This window comes from Euleptes europaea, chromosome 1 (assembly GCF_029931775.1).
Source record: "Euleptes europaea isolate rEulEur1 chromosome 1, rEulEur1.hap1, whole genome shotgun sequence".
In the NCBI taxonomy this organism is placed as follows: Eukaryota; Metazoa; Chordata; class Lepidosauria; order Squamata; family Sphaerodactylidae; genus Euleptes; species Euleptes europaea.
The window spans coordinates 17,193,940-17,213,916 of NC_079312.1; the positions used below are offsets into that span (position 1 = coordinate 17,193,940).

Below are 19,977 nucleotides of genomic sequence, written 5' to 3' on the forward strand. Positions count from 1 at the left end.
CTCCGTTCGGAATTGCCTGTAGTGCCAATAAACCAAGACGGCACACGCCCCACAGATGTGCAAGCAGCAGATGAGCAGCACAGTATTTGGGTGTGCCAAAAGAACAGGATGACCGCCACCACCCCACCACCCACTCCCAAATCTATTTGACTGAGCTCCCTTCCCTGCAGAGAAATCAAAAAGGGGAAAGAAAAAAACACAACTCTTGTTTTGTCAATTACAAGATTCCCCCTCCCAATTAACTCACGGGACTTAACCCCTCCCTCCCCTTCTGCATAATCTCCAAAGCAGTCCTATTACATACTTTAATTCTGCATAAGATGTGCACTGGTGCACACGCACCAGTGTGTGTGGTGGGGGGGGGGTTGACAGAGAATTGTCACACCTAAATTACATCCTCATGACCCCTCCTGACCAGCCGGTGAAGCCTGGAAACAGCTCCCCCCCACACCACTTCTCCTCCCCCTAATATCAAAGCCCTCCTATCCAGTTCTGAAGTCTTTAGCATAGGGCAAGTCCAGTAAGGTCCGGTCAGATGCTCAGCAGCCAGAAGAAGAAGAAGATGGCGATGAAGAGGAACAGAGAATCCTGCCAGCTCGAGGGTCTGACAACATCCGCCTCTGCGCAGAAAGAGGGGCAGAGAAAGGGGAGAAGGTTAGAAGCGAACACCAGATAGTTGTCACCAAATACCTACTACCCTGGCTGGCCACTGTGTGAACAGACTGCTGGACTTGATGGACCTTGGTCTGATCCAGCATGGCTTTTCTAATGTTCTTACCCCTCTGTATATCACACCTGATCCAATCTCACCTGCTAATGTCATTTACCTGGTATTGACATTTACATGCTATTGCCACTGGGTGTCTGAACTCACTGTTCTCTACTTAAGGATAGATGGATTCGAATTCTAGCTGTATCTGAAGAAGTGAGCTGTGACTCACGAAAGCTCATACCCTGCCAGAAACTTTGTTAGTCTTTACGGAGGTACTGGACTGTTGCTCTTTTCTACCAGATATTATGTCTGCTTTGCTATGATCTTCAAGACCGTATCTAAAGAGGATTTGGGGAAAATGTGAAAGGGAAGGTGCAGATTTCCACACCTCCTCACGCATATCTGACAGCCACATCGAGCACACCGAAACTGACTTCTACTGCAAACTCAAGGTGCGCCCCATAGATCTCCCGGAGTTACAACTGATCTCCAGACAACAGAGATCGGCTCCCCTGGAGAAAATGGCTGCTTTGGAGTGTGGACACTGGGGCATTGTACCCTGAGGTCCCTCCCCAAACCCTGCTCTTCCCAGGCTCTGCCCCCAAATCTCCAGGAATTTCCCAACTCAGGGTTAGCAATCCTAGGCCTTTGGTCTATCAAGGTCAGTATAATCTACTTGCTTTGACACCTTATTTTTTTAAAGTCAAAAATGGTTTTGGATAATTGGCCAGGATCCTACAGAGAGGCACGAGCAGAGGAGGGGATACGCCCCCACCTTCTCCCAATCAAGACAGAACTACCTCTAAGGTAAGTGTCAGCTAAATTGTATGAAACATCTACCGCCAGGATCCTACAGAGAGGCACGAGCAGAGGAGGGGATACGCCCCCACCTTCTCCCAATCAAGACAGAACTACCTCTAAGGTAAGTGTCAGCTAAATTGTATGAAACATCTACCGCGATTGGCTACAAGAATTCTGTTTGCAGCTGTTTGAAAATAATCCCTTCCTAGCCACTGGCTTAGCAGCTGAGGTGTCACAGAATGTTTTATGAACATCCCGACTGGTTGAACATAGATTAAGAAGTGTCAGCACATGAGCTGCTAATATTGGGACAGATGAAGGAAGGAGGTGGCACAACCAACTGTTAGGCTGAGTCAGAGCAGCACATGCATGCGCATACTTATGAACACACAAACTAGAGTGCGTGAGCACGGCACAATCCACTCTCTTCAGAGCTATGTGTCTTTCAGAGCAGCTGTCAGACTAAAATGCCTGTCTGCAGGCTCTAGCGCTTCATGGTGGTTTAGCAGGAGAAAACGAAACACCTTCTTCAAGCACTGCCCAAAGAGGATTGGTGCAGATACCACACCACGGTGCAATGGGCAAAAGCCAAGTCAGATCCTCTCCAAAACCGAATCAACCAGTACAAAACCTAGAGATGCACCCACAACACAATTGAGAGGAAGCACACACAAAGGTACAGAAAAGCTCACTGCCCACCCCACCCCCAGGCAGGCTTACATGACACATTTTGCTGCCGTTGTCTTGTTTGTGGGCTTCCTAGAGGCACCTGGTTGGCCACTGTGTGAACAGACTGCTGGACTTGATGGGCCTTGGTCTGATCCAGCAGGGCCTTTCATGTGTTCTAACCCAACCTTAAAAGCACAACCTTACCTGGTCTTTCTCCTGGGCCACTGTAGCCGGTAGCGAAAAACCCAAAGGGGAACGCACCGATGCCAAACGCCATATGGAAGCCGGTGGCTGCATCAGGGAAGCCGCCCACACCCTGCCGGGGGGGGGGGGGGGAAAGGGGTGGAGAAGGAAGAGTTACCAGCCTGTTGCAAAAGGCATACTTTCATCTGAGATGGAGGGTGCCAGTTTTGTCTAGTGCAGGGGTGTCGAACTCATTTGTTACGAGAGCCAGATATGATATAAATGACACTTGGTCGGGTCAGGCCATGTATACCATAACATTTAATGCCAGGTTTCGGAGATACAGGTAAGAGCCCCGTGGCGCAGAGTGGTAAGCTGCAGTACTGCAGTCCAAGCTCTGCTCACGACCTGAGTTCGATCCTGACGGAAGTCGGTTTCAGGTAGCCAGCTCAAGGTTGACTCAGCCTTCCATCCTTCCAAGGTCGGTAAAACGAGTACCCAGCTTGCTAGGGGTAAAGGGAAGATGACTGGGAAAGGCACTGGCAAACCACCCCATAAACAAAGTCTGCCTAGTAAACGTCGGGATGTGACGTCCCCCCATGGGTCAGGAATGACTCAGTGCTTGCACAGTGGACCTTTACCTTTTTACCGGAGATACAAACTTTATAGAAGACACAGGCAAAGCCAATTAATGATATTTTTTTTACTTTACTTTTTATTTAAAATGCAAACATGCTTAACACAATAACACTGTTAAGTATTTTCTTTTATTTAATAGTCTTTGATCATCGACACCTCAGAACTGGGGGAGGGGGTGGCAGCTGCCTCGGCTGGCTCGCGGGCGGGGTAAGAGCTCTCAAAGGGCCGGATCCGTCCCCCGGGCCTTATGTTTGACACCCCTGGTCTAGCTGTCAAGAGTGTTGGACTTGGGGGGGGGGGGGAGACACCGGAGTTCAAGTTCCCACTCAGCCGTGGAGCTCAATGAGTGACCTCCAGCCAGTTGTGGGCTCTCAGGCCTACCTCACACGGTTGCTGTGGGGACAGAACTGTGGAGAGAGCAACGTATGTTCTTTGAAGGACGAGCGGGATAAAAATGCAGAGGGACGGACAGGACAGAGGGAGGGTGGGGCTGATGACACACTACACTCACCCCTCGGGACTCAGGCTCCGGGCGCTGCCCCCGTGGCCGAGGAGGAGTCTTCAACCTGTGTGAAAACGGGCAAAGATGAATGTAGGCTGTTTGGCCCTCCCTCGCTGCCACTGTGCCTTCACCCCCTCGTCTTCCACACAAAACACCACACAAAAGGCCGGGTGGGGCCTATAATCCTAATACTGCTTTCTGTCCCTGTCACCCCTATTTAGATGAATTATGCAGACCAGCTTATTTCATATTGTTCTGCATTTTGCTCCCACTAACTGCAGGGAATCTTCATGCTGCATTTCTCACTGGCTTTGCTCGGGTGTGCTTCCAAGCAAATCTTCATGAGGGCTAGAGTCTTGCTTCTTGGTTTTTAAAAAAAGGAAACAAGAAGCCAAGTTCTGCCCTTGACCAAAACTGCAGCGTTCATATGAGCTGGATCCCAACATGTGCCCATGAATGGAGAAGATCAGACCACAGATCCACCAATCAGAGGCAGTGTTGTGTCGTGGTTAGAGGCCCTAACTACAGCCAGAGAGCCCGTCAGCCTAACCTACCTCACAGGGTTGTTGTGAAGCTAAAATGGAGGTGAGGAGAACGATGTAAACTACTTTGGGGGCCCCATGAGTTAGTGTTGCCTCCTCAGCCTGGCAGTGGCTCTCCAGCACCTCCGCCAGAGAAAGATCCAGCCACACAATGCCAGAGATCCTAGGGACGGAAACTTTGTGCCTAAAAAGCACATCACTGCTTGATGGTTAAGCTACAGCCCTTAGCCTACATCAGAGACTCAAATAAATCTCTCAGGGGAAAGGGCAGAGGCAAAGAACAGGGAGGCTGAGCTGGGTTGGAGTTCAGTTCCAAACCTTCCTATTCTTCCCTGGGACAAGCTCTGAAGGAAAAGACAAAAACAAACACACACCCAAAAAAATAGCAGGTTCTACAGCTTTGCAGACGATGGCTGTGTGGATTGGCTATTCCTTCAGAATATTAACACCCCGCCTCCTTGTTTTGTACCTGAGGGGAAAGTTCTCTTTAAAAAATTAGTAACAGGGTGAACAAACTGATAGACAACAGGAAAAAAAACATGGGGGGGGGGGGAAATCAGAGATAGAATGGACAGAAAGAACTTTTTCTCGCTCTCCCAAATTCCTAGAACTTGAGAGCATTCAATGAAGCTGATGGGCTGTACATTCAGGGCGGACAAAAGGAAAAACTTCTTTACATAAGTGTTTAAAAGATGGAATTCGCTGCCAGAACACGTAGTGATTTGCTGGGAGGCAGACAGGCCAACCTGCTGTTTGAAACCTCAGGCTGGGACACTGCTGAATCTGTCCTGCCTCCAGGGCAGACAGACAGAGTTGCCTGTCCTCCAGAAAAATTACCTGCAAAGAACCCTGCCCTCCCCTCCCCAGACTTAGCGTTTCAAGGGGTAATTTTGTGAGGGAAAACATCCCATGTGGTTTATGTCGAAGCTTCTTAAGGACCACCAGAGGGTAATTGTGTGTGTGTGTGTGTGTGTGTGTGTGTGTGTGTGTGTAAAGTGCCATCAAGTCACAGCTGACTTATGGCAACCCCATACGGTTTTCAAGGCAAGAAACGTTCAGAGGTGGTTTGGCATTGCCTGCTTCTGTGTGGAGTGAGAAGAGTTTTGAAAGAACTGTGTCTGGCCCAAGGTCACCCAGCAGGCTTTATGTGGAGGAGTGGGGAATTGAACCCGGTTCTCCAGGTCAGAGTCCACCTGCTCTTAACTGCTACACCACGCTGGTTCTCTTTAATGAAGATAGTAACTGCCTTATACTAAATGAACACATTAATGAAGATAGTAACTGCCTTATACTGAATCCGATTATCGGTTCTTCAAGATAGGTATTACCTAGAGTAGAGGTCTTTCACATCACCCACTGCTCAGTCCTTATAACTGGAGATGCCAGGGATTGAATTTGGGACTTTCTGAGTGTAAAGCAGATGCTCTACCACCGAGCCACGGCCCTTCCCCATACACACAGCAAACCATACCAGCTGTTCTTACATTCTCCGTCACGCCCATCCCTCATAACCTATAGTGGCAAGTCACAATGTGTAAATATGAAAAACTGGGGAGTCAGGAAGGGGAGATAAGACATCTAATTCACACTTTTTTAAAAAAGCACTTTCAAAGAAGCTTTTGGTAACCCTTAAATCACTGCATGCTCATTTATTTCGTGTGCTTCCACCAGCTTCCCTTTCCCTGAACAGGAGACATAACACAGCCCCTGAGGCGGATGACTGAATGCCAGAGATTTGGCTGGATAACAGCAATTAATCCACCAGGACGAAGAAAACAGCCACTGTAGCCCAGAACTCTAGTCCCATGGAGGTTTGTCAAAACTGAAGGGAAGGCAAGCCCAATGGGGAAAGGTTTACCTGGGATCCTGCTGGGCCGAGCTACCGCGGCCGTAGAGGGGGATGACTTTGTCGCGGCTGATGCCTGCCTTGCACACAGGGCACTCCTGGCGCTCAGGCCGCGTTTCTAGCCACTAGGTGGAAAAAGCATGATGACGAATGAGGAGAAGGCTCTTACCCCCACCCCACCCCAGCTCCCAAAAACACCGCTTGAGCAGCTGCCATACCCTCCCCAATACGGCAGCCAGGCCCATAACCTCTGTCAGGAGCCTCAGTCTCAGTTAAGATCACAGCAGATCCCCCAGGCCTGTACGTACAGATGTCAAAAGACGTTAAATACGGCAGGCACCCTAATGCTACCTGTGTGTGTGAGTAAGTGCTGTCAAGTCGCTTCCGACTCATGGTGACCCTATGAATCAACGTCCTCCAAAACATCCAATCTTTAACAGCCTTGCTCAGGTCTTGCAAACTGAGGGCTGTGGCTTCCTTTACAGAGCCAATCTACGCTACCTAGCACCCACTAAACATGGTTCAGAAAAAACCATGAAGGGAATCACAGTGAATATTGAAGGGCTTTGAAAGCATTCCCCCTCAGGGTGAAGAAAAGCACCTGCGGAGATACCTTAAATAAATTAATGAGAGCTTCATTTCAACCCTGAGCTGGTTTTTCAATGGCAGAACTGTGCATCTTAGGATACGTGAAGTACTAATGATTAAGAAGTGCCACTGAACATGGGCGGAGTGCTTGGTCCTGAAGGCTGAGAGACCAACATTGGTCTCCACATGTCTGGAAATGGGAGAGGAGGTTTTAAAGGCGGATTTTGGAATTCAGCAGTGTTCTTTTCAGAACTAAAGCTCAGTGACACACAGGTACAAACGTTAATTCAGGGACATATGAAGAAGAGCTGGTTTTTATACCCTGCTTTTCTCTACCTTTAAGGAGTCTCAAAGCGGCTTACAATCACTTTCCCTTCCCCTCCTCACAACAGACACCTTGTGAGGTAGGTGGGGCTGAGAGAGTTCTGAGAGAGCTGTGACTAGCCCAGGGTCACCCAGCATGCTTCATGTACAGGAGTGGGGAAACCAACATGGTTCACCAGATTAGAATCCACCGCTCATGTGGAGGAGTGGGGAAATCAAACCCGGTTCTCCAGATTAGAGTCCACCGCTCTTAACCACTACACCACGCTGGCTCTCAACGTAGTAAGAAATATTTCACTCCGCAAGACCAAAAGTCAACCTCGACCAGAGTTGTATCCCAAAAGCTGGTTAGGAAGACTCTGGAAGACCTACAGTCAAGGCAGAATGGAAATCCCTGGACCCAGCTGTTCGCTTCCAGCGGGCTGCCTAAGCATCAAGCCAGCATGGCCGAAGTGCTAAAGTGTCAGACTGGGATCCGGGAAACCCAGGTTTAGTCCCCGCTCTGCCATGCTGGAAGTGTGCTGGGTGACCTTGGCCCAGAGACACCCTCTCAGCCTAGCCTCCTCACAGGGTTGTCGTGAGGATAAAAGCAGAGGAGAGAAGAATGACTGAAGCCCCTTTCAGTCCACATAGGGGACAAAGGCCAAATGAAGTGAATAAATAGCTTCACTTCAGTAATACAGTGTAGATCCTTGTGCTGTGGTGACAGCTGCCACCAAAGCAACATTTAAAAAATAATCTACACAGCCGATCAAATCTCCAATAGTCAATCAAAAGTCATCTTGGGCAAAAGCCCTACCTGGCCCCACCCACTTCCTAGAAACTCTTGGCAGGTGCCAGAAAAGGTGGCAGTGGGGGCCATGGCACCCACGGGCACAACCATCTGGGACTCCTGTATTAAATAAATAAAACAGTACGTCCTTTGGCCATAGATATAAGCCTTGAACACCTTACCCTCCCCCCTACACATACCCAGAAAAAGTCACAAAAAGACTCACCTGGTGAAGGCAAGGCCAGCTAAAAAAGAGAGAAAGAGAGAGAAAAGCCTTGTTACTCTGACACATTGTTGATAATGGCTACCACATCAGGAAGTTCTTCCAAAGGCAAAAATTGTTTGGCTAGACCAGTGGTTCCCAAACTTTTCAGGTCACTGCCCCCTTGGTTCCACAAACTCAACCCCAGCGCCCCCTACCCTATCCAACAACACAGTGAAGGGCCCCACCTCTATCACTCCCCTGCTGCCCCCTTGCCTCTTAGTGACCCCCTGGGTAATCCCACTGCCCCCCAGGGGGTGGTACTGCCCACTTTGGGAACCACTGGGCTAGATGGTTACAGGCCAGTGGCTCCCAACCAGTGGGCCAGGGACCTCTGGGGTGTGTGGAGTTATTGCAAGGGGTTTGTAAATCCCCCCAGCCTCAGCAGGTTTCTGCCTTCCCCCACCTGTGCCTTACCCTCAGGCACACCTCTATGGTGATCATGCCTCCCCCAGAGCCCCCATTCAGACAGGCAGCATTGGGCCACCTCAGCTGGATTCCCCCAACCGTTTACCAGGCCAGCGAAGGCTGCTTGCCCACTCACGAGAACTGCTCATGACAGGACGTGCCATTGCTAAGGCTACAGGCGTGGGGAAAGCAGCCAGGCATCTCTTGACCATCACTGAGAATTCTCTCCACAAGGAGCATTACATAGCGCTTTAATCAGTATTTGCGTTACAGTATGAGCTTCCCACCAAAGGGTTAAAATGAAGACAAACAAACATCCACCCATTGTACCATCAAGGACTGAAACCCAGTTCTCCAGATCAGAGTCCACCGCTCCAAACCACCGCTCTTAACCATCACACCATGCTGGCTCTCCAGGGTCTCAAGCAGAGGCCTTTCACATCACATACTACCTGGTCCTTTTTTTAACTGGAGATGTCAGGGACTGAGCCTGGGACTTTATGCATGCAAAGAGCAGGTTCTTCCACTGAGCCACAGCCCCTATGGCGACATACAGCAGTGGTACCAATACAGAGAAGCGTATAGTGTGCGGTAGTTGTTAGACCATCAGATGAAGACAAGGAGACTCTGGTCCCTACACACCCACTCCGCCATTTCACATCTGATAAGGGGAGCTTTAACTCTCAAAAGCTCATACCCCAAAAATCTTGTCGGTTTCTAAGATTCTACTCAACTCAAATCTAGCTGTGCCACTCAACCAAGAAGCTCACTGGCTGAGCTCGGGCAAGCCGCTCCTCCTCAGTCGAACATGGTTGTAAAGAGGATAAAATCAAGTACAGGAGAGCCACGTCAACCAGTCAGAACACCTTAGACTGAAAAATATAGGACAGAAAGCAGGTCTCTTAGGCAGGATAACATTAGGTTCCACAACCACATAAAGCTGCCTTATACGAAATCACATCATGGGATTATCTAGTCCAGTGACGTCCACTCTGAAAGGCAGGAGCTCTCCAGCGTTTCAGGTAGAGGTTTCCCCACATCACCTCCTGCCTAATGCTTTTTTAAACTGGAGGATGCTAGGGATATAACCTGTGACTTTCTGTGAGCAAAACAGACATTGTCCATTGAGCCACAACCGTATCAGGGGCCATGAACATCATCTTGAACTGAATCTGCAAAGCAAAAGGAAGGCAGACCAGACCCTTGCAACTGCGGAAGAAGGGCTCTATACACCCAACCACCACAAAACAAGACCCTCCACACAATGAACACATGAAGCTGCCTTATACTGAATCAGACCCTGGGTCCATCGAAGTCAGTATTGTCTACTCAGACCGGCAGCGGCTCTCCAGGGTCTCAGGCAGAGGTCTTTCACGTCATCTACGTGCCTAGTCCCTAGGTGTTGGAGGAGAGCGTTATGGATACCATGGACTGCCAAAAAAAAAAAAATCAGTGGGTTATGCATCAAATCAAACCTGAACTGACCCTAGAAGCTAAAATGACTAAACTGAGGCCGTCGTATTTTGGTCACATCATGAGACGACAAGAGTCACTGGAAAAGACCGTCATGCTAGGAAAAGTTGAAGGCAGCAGGAAAAGAGGAAGACCCAACAAGAGACAGATGAACCCAATAAAGGAAGCCACGGCCCTCAATTTGCAAGACCTAAGCAAGGCTAGGTCAGTTTGGAGGACTTCGATTCATAGGGTCGCCATGAGTCAGAAGCGACTTGACGGCACTTAACACACAGTCCCTTTCACTGGAGATGCTGAGGATTGAACCTGGGACCTTCTGCATGCCAAGCAGATGCTCTACCCCTGAGCCACAGCCCCTCCCCAATCACAAGCGCCACCCTTTAAAAAGCACTTTCATTCCTACGTAATCCAAGATTATCCTCTGTGCCTCTTTCGACCCACAAAGCCACCCCTCTCTTTCTTACATGCCACTTTTAAAAAACTGGCTCTGTGCCTAGAATAGCAGCCAGAGCAGGCAGAAGGTCAACAGGTGCAGTTCTGCCTGGCAAGGAGGATCAAATGGAGGAGAAAGGCGTCACCTCCTTGGCTTCTGCCCGACAGAATGCTACAAAGGGGTGGGGGCTTAAAAAAATACTGGGACAACTTTCTGCGCAGACCTTGGCCTCCACTTTTGCATACAGCCCCCTTCATTCCCCTCTCCTCCACCAACCCCACCCCCTTGTTCAGCCTCGCCCCCTCCTCACCAATATAAGTGGCCGCAGAGGCCAATAACCGCTTCTCTTGCAGGCTCCAAACAGATATTGCACTCAAAAGCGCTCCGATCGCGGTTTGACCCCTCGGGCCCCCCGTCCGGATCCCCCGGACCCGTCCCGGCCGCCGCCATCTTCCGCCCTCACTTAAACCACGGGAGGGCTCTCGGAGACGCCTTCTGTGCAGCGATTGGTCTACCTGGCCGTCTTTCACGCCCTGCCGGCAGTTCGTTGGAGAAAGAGGCAATCAATTGCAGTCTCCGGGAAGCTGATTGCGCACATTCGGGTTGGTCCCGCCTACGGCTTTGTGTGGGCGCTTGAAACTTTTTCCATTGGCTATATTAGCTGGCTGTCAAAGGGTATGCCAATATTATTGGCTTAGGAATTTTATCTCCCCACCTTCGTCCATCGATCAAAATAAAATCTCATGTGACGGGGGGGGGAAAGAAAGGAGGTGTGCCCTTGATTGACGGAAACGGCAGCCTCTCACAAAGCCTGATGTAAGAAGCGTCGAGGATGGGTGGTAGCAGGGTATCGACAACTGGAAAACGTAGGCAACACGCCTGCCAAAGAGCCGATTATGAGTGGCCGTGTCCTAGATGTGGGCGGAACTAACTGTAATCGATGTTTTCTTTAGCCAATTCAGGAGGCGGATGCCCCGGGGTGGGCGGAGTTTGGTCCCGCGCTGAGCTGTACTATGCGTGTCCCTTTATGAGAGGAAGAGTGACTGAAGGGTCAAAGGTCATTTCCTGCCTGGGGCCCCCCCCCGCTTAAACAATCAACTGCAATCTCAGCTGTAGCTGCTGTAGGCGGAGTATAAATGAAAATAAACAAAATAGAAAATAAACCCTCTCCGACCCCGCAAAGGCCACGCCCTTTGGCTGTCATACTTGTCAGCCCAGAGTCTGTCCCTGCAGAAACCGATTGCAAAACGGTGCAGCAAAAATTGCGAAACGTGGGGGGGGGGGACAAACAACCCTGAGATGTCGTCATAGCAACCACGCACCTGTTTAGCTGATGCTGCTGGCATGGCAACCTGTTCTCCATCAGCACCACTGCAACCCTTTTTTTTTTTTGCCATCAAATCACAGCTGACTTACGGCAACCCTGCAGGGCTTTCAAGGCAAGAGACGTTAAGAGGTGCTTTGCCGTTGCCGGCCTCTGTGTCATACCACTGGTATTCCTTGGAGGTCTCCCATCCAAATACTAGCCAGGGTCAGGGCTGAGCGTGTGTGACTGGCCCAGGGTCACCCTGCAAGCTTCCAGGTCCTAGTCTGACACTTTAACCGCTGCACCGTGCTGGCTGTCATTACAGCCTACACCTGGTTAAAAAAAAAATTGGGACGGGGTGATGAACCAAACACATCACAGTCCTCCCCTACAATCATGGTAAAAAGCCACAAACACCTAACACAACATAGCTACCCCTGCTAAACAGTTGCAGCAACCCACACTGCCCTTGGCCGCAACTCCTACTTCCATCTGTTGCCGCCCACAGTGACCACGGCACTGCGTAACACATCAGAGCCCCTGAGGTTTATGTCGCATTTGAAGCAGCTGTTCTTAAGCACACTTACAAGGAATCAAGTCCCATTGTGCTCAGCTGGATTTACTGACAAATGGAGGACTGTTACAGGGATAATAGTTCCTGCCAGTGTCATGGCAACCCACAGGCATCATAACTGCAGCCATTGCCACGCCAACCCACTTTTATCGGCCCTCCATAGGCCAAGCAAAGGCCCAGTGTCATAGAGTACAGCCTCAGGTGGATGAAAAGAGTGAGCAGGTATCCTCTCCTGCTTGTTCCCTGGAGATCCTACCACGGTGGAAGTTTGGCTTGTTCTCCGATTATTGTTTCTGAGTACTCTTGGCTATGTCCAAATTCTGGGCAGCACAAGGCATTAATGTGTGTGTGACAGCAGGCCAGACAAATAGCATAGATCTGGCCAGTAATACAGTTTGTTTTGCTTTCCTCCTCCCCAGTCGCTCCAGCAGATTTTGGGTGCCTGAACAGGTTGTTTGCTGTACTTATGTTGGGGTCATATTACCACTGATGCACATATATAAGAATGGTGGGCTGGGGCCTAGACTAAAATATCTGCTTTCTTCTTTCTCTATATAATTTAATTCTTATTCCACTTTCTTCTTCTAAACTTTTCTTTCTTTCTCCCTCCCTCCCTCCCTCCTTCTGAGCTGGGTAGGGCCTGGAGATATTACAACTGATCTCCGGACAGTAGAGATCAATTCCCAGAGAAAATGGCTGCTTTGGAAGGTGGACTCTATGGCATTGTATCCTGCTGAGGTCCCTCTCCTCTCCAAACCTGCCCTCCCCTGGCTGCACCCTAAAATCTCTAGATATTTCCCAGCCCAGAGCTGGCAGTCCTTACCTGAGCCCATGCCTCAATGCATAGTTACAGCTCCAATGAGAGCCTATGCCTTTTTTTTTTTTTTTTTTTGCCATCAAGTCACAGTCGACTTATGGTAACCCATAGGGTTTTCAAGGCAAGAGACATTCAGAGGTAGAAGAAGAAGAAGAAGAAGAAGAAGAAGAAGAAGAAGAGTTGGCTTTTATATGCCAACTTTCTTTTATTTATTTATTTATTTATTTATTTTTATAACATAACTCAACAAAAAACAAATCAAACAATTACAATAATAAAAAGAAAAATAACAAAAAATACAAAAGAGTATCAATTACATAATCTACTTAATATGATCTACATTACAAGATTATAGATTTCAAAATACCCTTTAGACCCTCCACCCTCCATAAAAAAGTGACCCCAGACTTCCGGAGAAGTATCTAAACAGTTTAAAGATTACTCTATTAACAATAATATATAAAAAAAGTAAAATTAATTTCTCTAATTCACCAACTAAATTAGTAATATTAATTTTGCCAGTTTATCCCAATATGTGATGGCCTTCATCCATGTTTTTTTGAATTCTTTCATATCTGTTCTGTGTAGGAATTCTGTTAATTTGGCCATCCTCATATACATCCACAATTTCTCTCTCCAGTCCCTAATTGAAGGTTTGTTTACTTGCTTCCAAATTTTAGCTATTACAATTCTTGCAGCAGCAAAACTATATTGACATATAATCCTATCATTTCTATCCATTTTTTCTTGAGGAATCCCCAATAAACAAAAGGCAGGATTTCTTTTTAGTCTCGTATTAATCAAATTATTAGTTTCTCTTATAACTTTTTTCCAAAAACTTTTAATTTTTTTACATATCCACCATGCATGCATAAACGTTCCTCTTTCCACATTTCCAATATAAGCCCTTATCTTCTTTTTTCATTTTACTTATCATCACAGGAGTTATATACCATCTGTAAAAAAATTTATACAAATTCTCTCTAATTTCATTAATTATTGTAAATTTAAATTCTCTTTTCCATAAATTTTCCCATATTTCCAAATCAATATTATATCCTAGTTTCTTCATCCATTTCACCATTACTGGTTTAATTCTTTCTTGTTCTAGATTTACTTCAATTAATAATCTATATATCCTTCCTATCAATCCTTTATTTCCCTTCCTAATATATTTTCTAATTTAGATTTGTTTTTATTAAATCCAATTTGTTTATCTTTATTAACTATATATTTTAATTTATAATACATAAACCAATCTTTAATATTAAGTTTTTCTCTACTTCTTAGAACCAAATCACCTTGTTTAAAATTTATAATTTCCCTATAGTTTTCCATATTTAAATTTAAATTTAATTTAAATTTAATCGTATCCCTCTTTTAATAAACGCTTCTACTGGATTAATCCATCCTGGTGTTCTGTTTTCCAAAGTCCTTTTATATTTTTTCCAAATTTGAAGTAAACCAAATCTAATAATATGAACATTAAAATCTTTGTTTACCTTTTCCTTGTCATACCACAAATATGCGTGCCATCCAAAACGTAAATTGAAACCTTCTAATTCCAATAGTTTGGGATTCTCTAACAGTATCCAAGTTTTTAACCAAACAAAACAAGATGCCTCATAATACATTCTTAAATCTGGTAACCCCAAACCACCTGTTTCTTTTAATTCAATTAAATTATTATATGCTATTCTGTGTCTTTCTTTACCCATAAAAAGTCCTCAACATCTTTTTTCCAAATTTTAAATATTTTAACCCCTTTTATAATTGGTAAATTTTGAAATAAAAAAAAAGCATTTTGGGTAATACCAACATTTTAATTACTGAAATTCTACCCCATAGTGATAGAGGTATTTTTTCCCAATTTTTTAAATCTATAACAATTTGTTGCCATAACTTAATATAATTATTTTTAAATAAATTGAGATTATTTGAGGTTAACCAAATACCCAAATATTTTATTTTATGTTCAATAGAGAAACCTGATCATTTTGATAGTTCTTGCTGCTGCAAAAATGTCATATTCTTAACCAATATTTTAGTTTTGCTTTTATTTAATTTAAAACCTGCAAGCTTTCCATAAACCTCCACCGTTTTGTTCCAATTATCAATTTGACTAATAGGATTAGTAAAAAAAAAAAAAACCAAATCATCTGCATATGCTTTAACCTTAAAATGATTTCTCCCAAATTGACATCCTGTTATATCTGGGTTATTTCTAATTTTTCTCAATAAAACTTCTAACACTAAAATAAACAATAAAGGTGAGAGAGGGCAACCTTGTCTAGTACCCTTTTGAATTTCAAATTGCGATGTCAGATTACCATTAATCAACAATCTCGCTAATTGATATGTATAGATTTTTCCAATAGACGACTGAAACTTTTTTCCCAAACCCATATATTCTAATTTCCCCCAAAAAAATTTCCAGTTTACATTATCAAACGCTTTTTCTGCATCTAAAAATATCATTGCTATAGGGGTACTAACTAATTCTGTATATTCTAAGAGATTTATTACCGTTCTAACATTTTGACTAATCAATCTGCCTGGAAGAAATCCAGCTTGATCCTCGTGTATAACCTGATTCAATACTGTTTTCAATCTGTTTGCTAAGATAGCTACAAAAAATTTAAAGTAATTATTCAATAATGAAATTGGTCTATAATTTTTGACATCCAATAGATCCAAGTTTGGTTTTGGTATTAATACTATATTTGCTTGTTTCCAGGTTTATGCCGACTTTCTCTACCACTTAAGGAAGAATCAAACTGGCTTATCCTTACAATCACCTTCCCTCCCCACAACAGACACCCTGTGAGGTAGGTGGGGCTGAGAGAGTGTGACTAGCCCAAGGTCACCTAGCTGGCTTCATGTGTAGGAGTGGGGAAACCAACCTGGTTCACCAGATTAGCCTCCACCGCTCATGTGGAGGAGTAGGGAATCAAACCCGATTCTCCTGATCAGAGTCCACCACTCCAAACCACCACTCTTAACCACTAGACCACCAGGTGGTTTGCTATTGCCTGCCTCGGGTATTCTCCCTTCCAAATACTAGCCAGGGCTGACCCTGCTTAGCTTCTGCAATCTGATGAGATCGGGCTAGCCCGGGCTATCCAGGTCAAGGTAAGCCTATGCCTAGTTACTCAGAAATGTCCCATTGAGTCCCAGTGACACTTACACCCAGGTAAGTGCCCAGAAGACTGAAGCATTTCACCTATGCATGCTTCCTGTTAAGTTTTATAAATTCAGTAGGACACAACCAAGTGTTCACAGGATTGCAGCCATACATTCTCATCCTTTGCAAATTTACTCAAAAGTAAAGTCCCATTGAATTCTGTGCCACTTACATTGTTCATAGTGTGCATAAGATTGCAGCATTAGTCCTGAAAAAAATATTAGGATTTTTTTTTTTTTTACAGTAAGAGCTGTTCAACAGTGGAATCGGCTGCCTAGGGAGGTGGTGAGCTCCCCCTCTCTGGTAGTTGTCCAGTGGCTGGATGAACACTTGTCAGGGATGCTCTAGGCCAGTGGTTCTCTACCTTTTTCCGATCGTGGCCCCCTTCCGACCTTGTTTCCTTCCTGTGCGCCCCCCCCCCCCCGTCCTACCAGTAGAAAGGTAGTTATTTAAATGTTTTGTTTGTAAATAGCCAAGGAACAAAGAAGCATAAACAGCCACACAAAATGCACACACGCAGTTCTTATTGGGAAACTGAAATTTACAAAAAATACCCCACAAAAAGGGAATACAACACGCTAACAACAATGTTCACGTACAAGGGAGAACAAAGCCTCTACCACTGTTTTCTGTTTTCTTCACTTCTCTGTTTTATTTTCTCGGTCACTTCTCTGTTTTCTTCTCTTCTCACTTCCCTCTGTGGCCCCCTAGTCTCGTGCCGTGGCCTCCCATTTATGCAATTTCCACCTGTGGCCCCCTTGGAATATCCTGGGGGCCCCCGGGGGGCCATAAGGCCTCAGGTTGAGAACCACTGCTCTAAGCTATCCTGCATTGAGCAGGGGGTTAGACTAGATGGGCTGCATGGCCCCTTCCAACTCTATGATTCTCAGAGTAGGGCTGGAGTCTTATGCACGCGTGCAGTCTGATCCAGTGCCAAGTTCTGTGCACCTAAGTGCACCTGGTAAATGGACTGAGAAAAATAAAGAATAAGGAATTGGTCTGAGACAGAAGAACCTGTAGGAAGGGCCGGCGGTGTGACGAAAAAGCATTAAAAAATAAATGGGACACGATATCGGGAGATAGGTCTTTAGAAGCAGTGTATCTCTGAATAGCAGCAGCAGGGTGGAGTGGAGGAGAACAGCAACAGAGCAGGACTTCTCGTACTGGGACTTTTGGTTGTGGGACTTCTGGGGCATCTGGCTAGCTGCCGTGCAACCAGCAGTATGTGCTGGACCAGATGGATTAGTTTGCTCTGATCCAGCAGGTGTCTTCTGATAGCCTTCTTATCATGTCCTTAATACTCAAGAAACGGAAGCCTGGCAGACATAAACGGCTGGATCGGGATAACTGAAGAAACTTTGCAGAGCTTAAGATAAGGAGGGGGTGTTATGTTATGAAGGGTGAGGGAAGGAAAAATAATTTTTTAAAATGTACTTATTCTATTATAGGGATACAAAAGGAAAAAAGGGATGGGTAAAAGGTAGGGGGTATCCATCTTATGATACACAAAAAAGATAGCATATAACATACAGCATTTTAGAGAGTTAATCGAACAGACTACTTAATAGCTCTTGTTTTTACCTATAGTCCGGGCAGAGATTCTAATAATACATTCTAATAAAAGTACATTCTAATAATAAACATCAGCATCTTTTACAACTAGCTAAACATTTTTCTGCTCTACACTGGAAAACTAACATGGTTATACGACATTTAGTTTTTAATATTGTTCTACTAAGGACAATATTAGAATTTGTGAAAGGCAGATCAAGAGGTGGGTAGAGGGAAGGGTTGCTGAGTCTTAGAGTCCCTACAGGGAAATTCTGCCCACTTAAGTTTTTGTTATTATTGCAGTGTCATGGTGGGGAATAAGACTGAGAAGTGGTAGATAGTGTGGCTGAGTGTCGCCTATTGGTTAGAAGTCAGCCAATTCCTTGCTTGCAGGTTTCTTCTATTTGATCCCAGTGGGCTGAGACATACCTGTTACTTTGGAATAAATACCATTGAAGTCCATGGGGCTTACTGATGAGTAAGCATGCACAGGATCAGGCTGTGTGGCTTCAGATATACTGGGGGACTTCCGTTTGAGTAAATGTGCCCAGGATCAGATTGTATGTACATCGGGGATGTGGGTGTGTTTCTCTTTCCAGGTTCCCCATCTTACATCTTTATTTCTCTTTGGGATCCTACTGTACTCAAACTTACCTTCTTGAGGTGTCGGTCTGTCCCTATATCATCGATTTAAATTCCTTGCCATACTGTGTTTGTAACAGTTAAGATCCAAATTGTAACGAATGTAGAAATTCACATGTGAATCATGACAATTCAAGACTGTGGGTATATGTTTTGCCGTCAAGTCATATCTGACTTATGGCGACCCCGTAGGATTTTCAAGGCAAGCGACTTTCGGAAGTGGCTTGCCACCCATCCAAATACTTGCTAGGGTCGAGGCTGAGAGTGTGGGACTGGCCCAAGGTTACCCGGCAAGTTTCCATGGCAGAGCGGGGGTTCAAACCTGGGTTTCCCAGATCCTAGTCTGACACCTTAACCACTACACCATGCCGGTTGTCTCCATTCAAGACTAGGGGGACAAAATTTTGAGCGATCTCGGTTTGGGGTCCTTGCAATTTATACATTTGGGTTGGGTCTTGGACTTGGGGTGGTGGTGCTGGCAAAGGAAATAATTGCTGGGGAGTCCCAGGGTTGCTCTTAGTAGCCCTACCTGGTCCCAGACAAATATGAACTCAGAGCCAGCACCAGCGAATGCAGCATAGCCATCAATTGGCGAAGGAGAGTTCGATGTGCCTTAAGACCATTGATTTTGGGCTGCAAGATGACTGCCAACCATCTTTGGTATTTATCCCTGACCTTTTCAGACATTCACAACATTAATCTGGGATCCCCAACATGCACATGTCAAGGGCATTTATTCACCACGTTTCAGACAATCGCTGTAATGTGATACAGAATATCATAGGATGTGAAAGATTTCAGTTTGGTGTACCTCTCCCCATGAATAAGACTGGCTAATAAATGCGCTTATCAGCATTCACAAGTTTATACCCTAAAAGTGTCTGTAGGTACATACATGTCTTTATTTTTAAAGCATTCAAATGCAAATAATTGCATCAACAGTGTATACTGTATGTTAATGTAACATATATTACATGTCAGTGTTTTAAATACATTTACAGTGTTTGTATATCTCAAACATTAATTTGAAATGCTTATATTTAACCTTTCTACACAACCAACAATGAGGAAATTGAAATTGTTCAAGAATTTCTATTCCTTGGCTCCATCATCAACCAAAACGGAGACTGCAGCCAAGAAATCAGAAGGTGGTTGAGACTGGGAAGGGCAGCCATGAAGGAGCTAGAAAAGATTCTGAAGTGTAAGGATGTGTCACTGGCCACCAAGATTAGTTTAATTCATGCCATCGTATTCCCTATTACTATTTATGGGTGTGAAAGCTGGACCCCAAGGGGATAATGTTTTAAATGAAAAGAGAATATATTATGACTAGTTTATATATAGTAAAGTACAACTGGGTTTGCATGTGAAAGCCCAGCATTCATCAACATTTCGAACATGAGTGGTTAACGTATTCTCTCTCTTCATATACTTGTGTGTGTGTATGTATGAATGTGCAACGTGATGCCTATGTGGTGTAATGACTGGAATGTTGGACTACGATCTGGGCAACTCCACTCTGCGACTCACACTAACCTACCTCACAAGGGTTTTGTGAGGATAAAATGGAGCAAGAGTGAACTACATAAGTCATCCTGAACACAGAGAGAAAGCGAAAATGAGGGAAAATAAGGTATTAGCAGAAAACCATGCTAAAGATGTCCCGTGTTTGTAGAACAGTAATTTTTTAAAGTTAGAAAAGAAACTAGGAATTTAAGAAGACATTAGGATATTAATACGGTGTGGTGC

The 19,977-nt window shown here is 45.4% G+C and overlaps 1 protein-coding gene across 1 annotated transcript; it reads right to left on the reverse strand.

Moving 5' to 3' along the window:
• Positions 1-464: 464 nt before the first annotated feature.
• On the reverse strand, positions 465-10,621 carry RNF5 (ring finger protein 5). Its single transcript, XM_056846247.1, has 6 exons — positions 10,465-10,621; positions 7,805-7,823; positions 5,907-6,019; positions 3,516-3,570; positions 2,387-2,498; positions 465-620 (listed from the first exon to the last, which is right to left on the reverse strand). Exons 1-6 carry the CDS (start codon positions 10,602-10,604, stop codon positions 532-534), a joined length of 528 nt encoding a protein of 175 aa, XP_056702225.1. The 5' UTR covers positions 10,605-10,621; the 3' UTR covers positions 465-531.
• Between the last annotated feature and the right edge of the window lie 9,356 nt (positions 10,622-19,977).

What these genes read in the sequence shown, in the direction of transcription:
- RNF5 (XM_056846247.1), bottom strand. Translation starts at nt 10,604, where the DNA reads ATGGCGGCGGCCGGGACGGGTCCGGGGGATCCGGACGGGGGGCCCGAG. An exon ending in TCGGCCCAGCAGGATCCCAG is followed by an intron (nt 3,571 to 5,906) that starts GTAAACCTTTCC and finishes GTTTTCACACAG; the next exon opens with GTTGAAGACTCCTCCTCGGC. An exon ending in CGGAGCCTGAGTCCCGAGGG is followed by an intron (nt 2,499 to 3,515) that starts GTGAGTGTAGTG and finishes CCCCCCCGGCAG; the next exon opens with GGTGTGGGCGGCTTCCCTGA.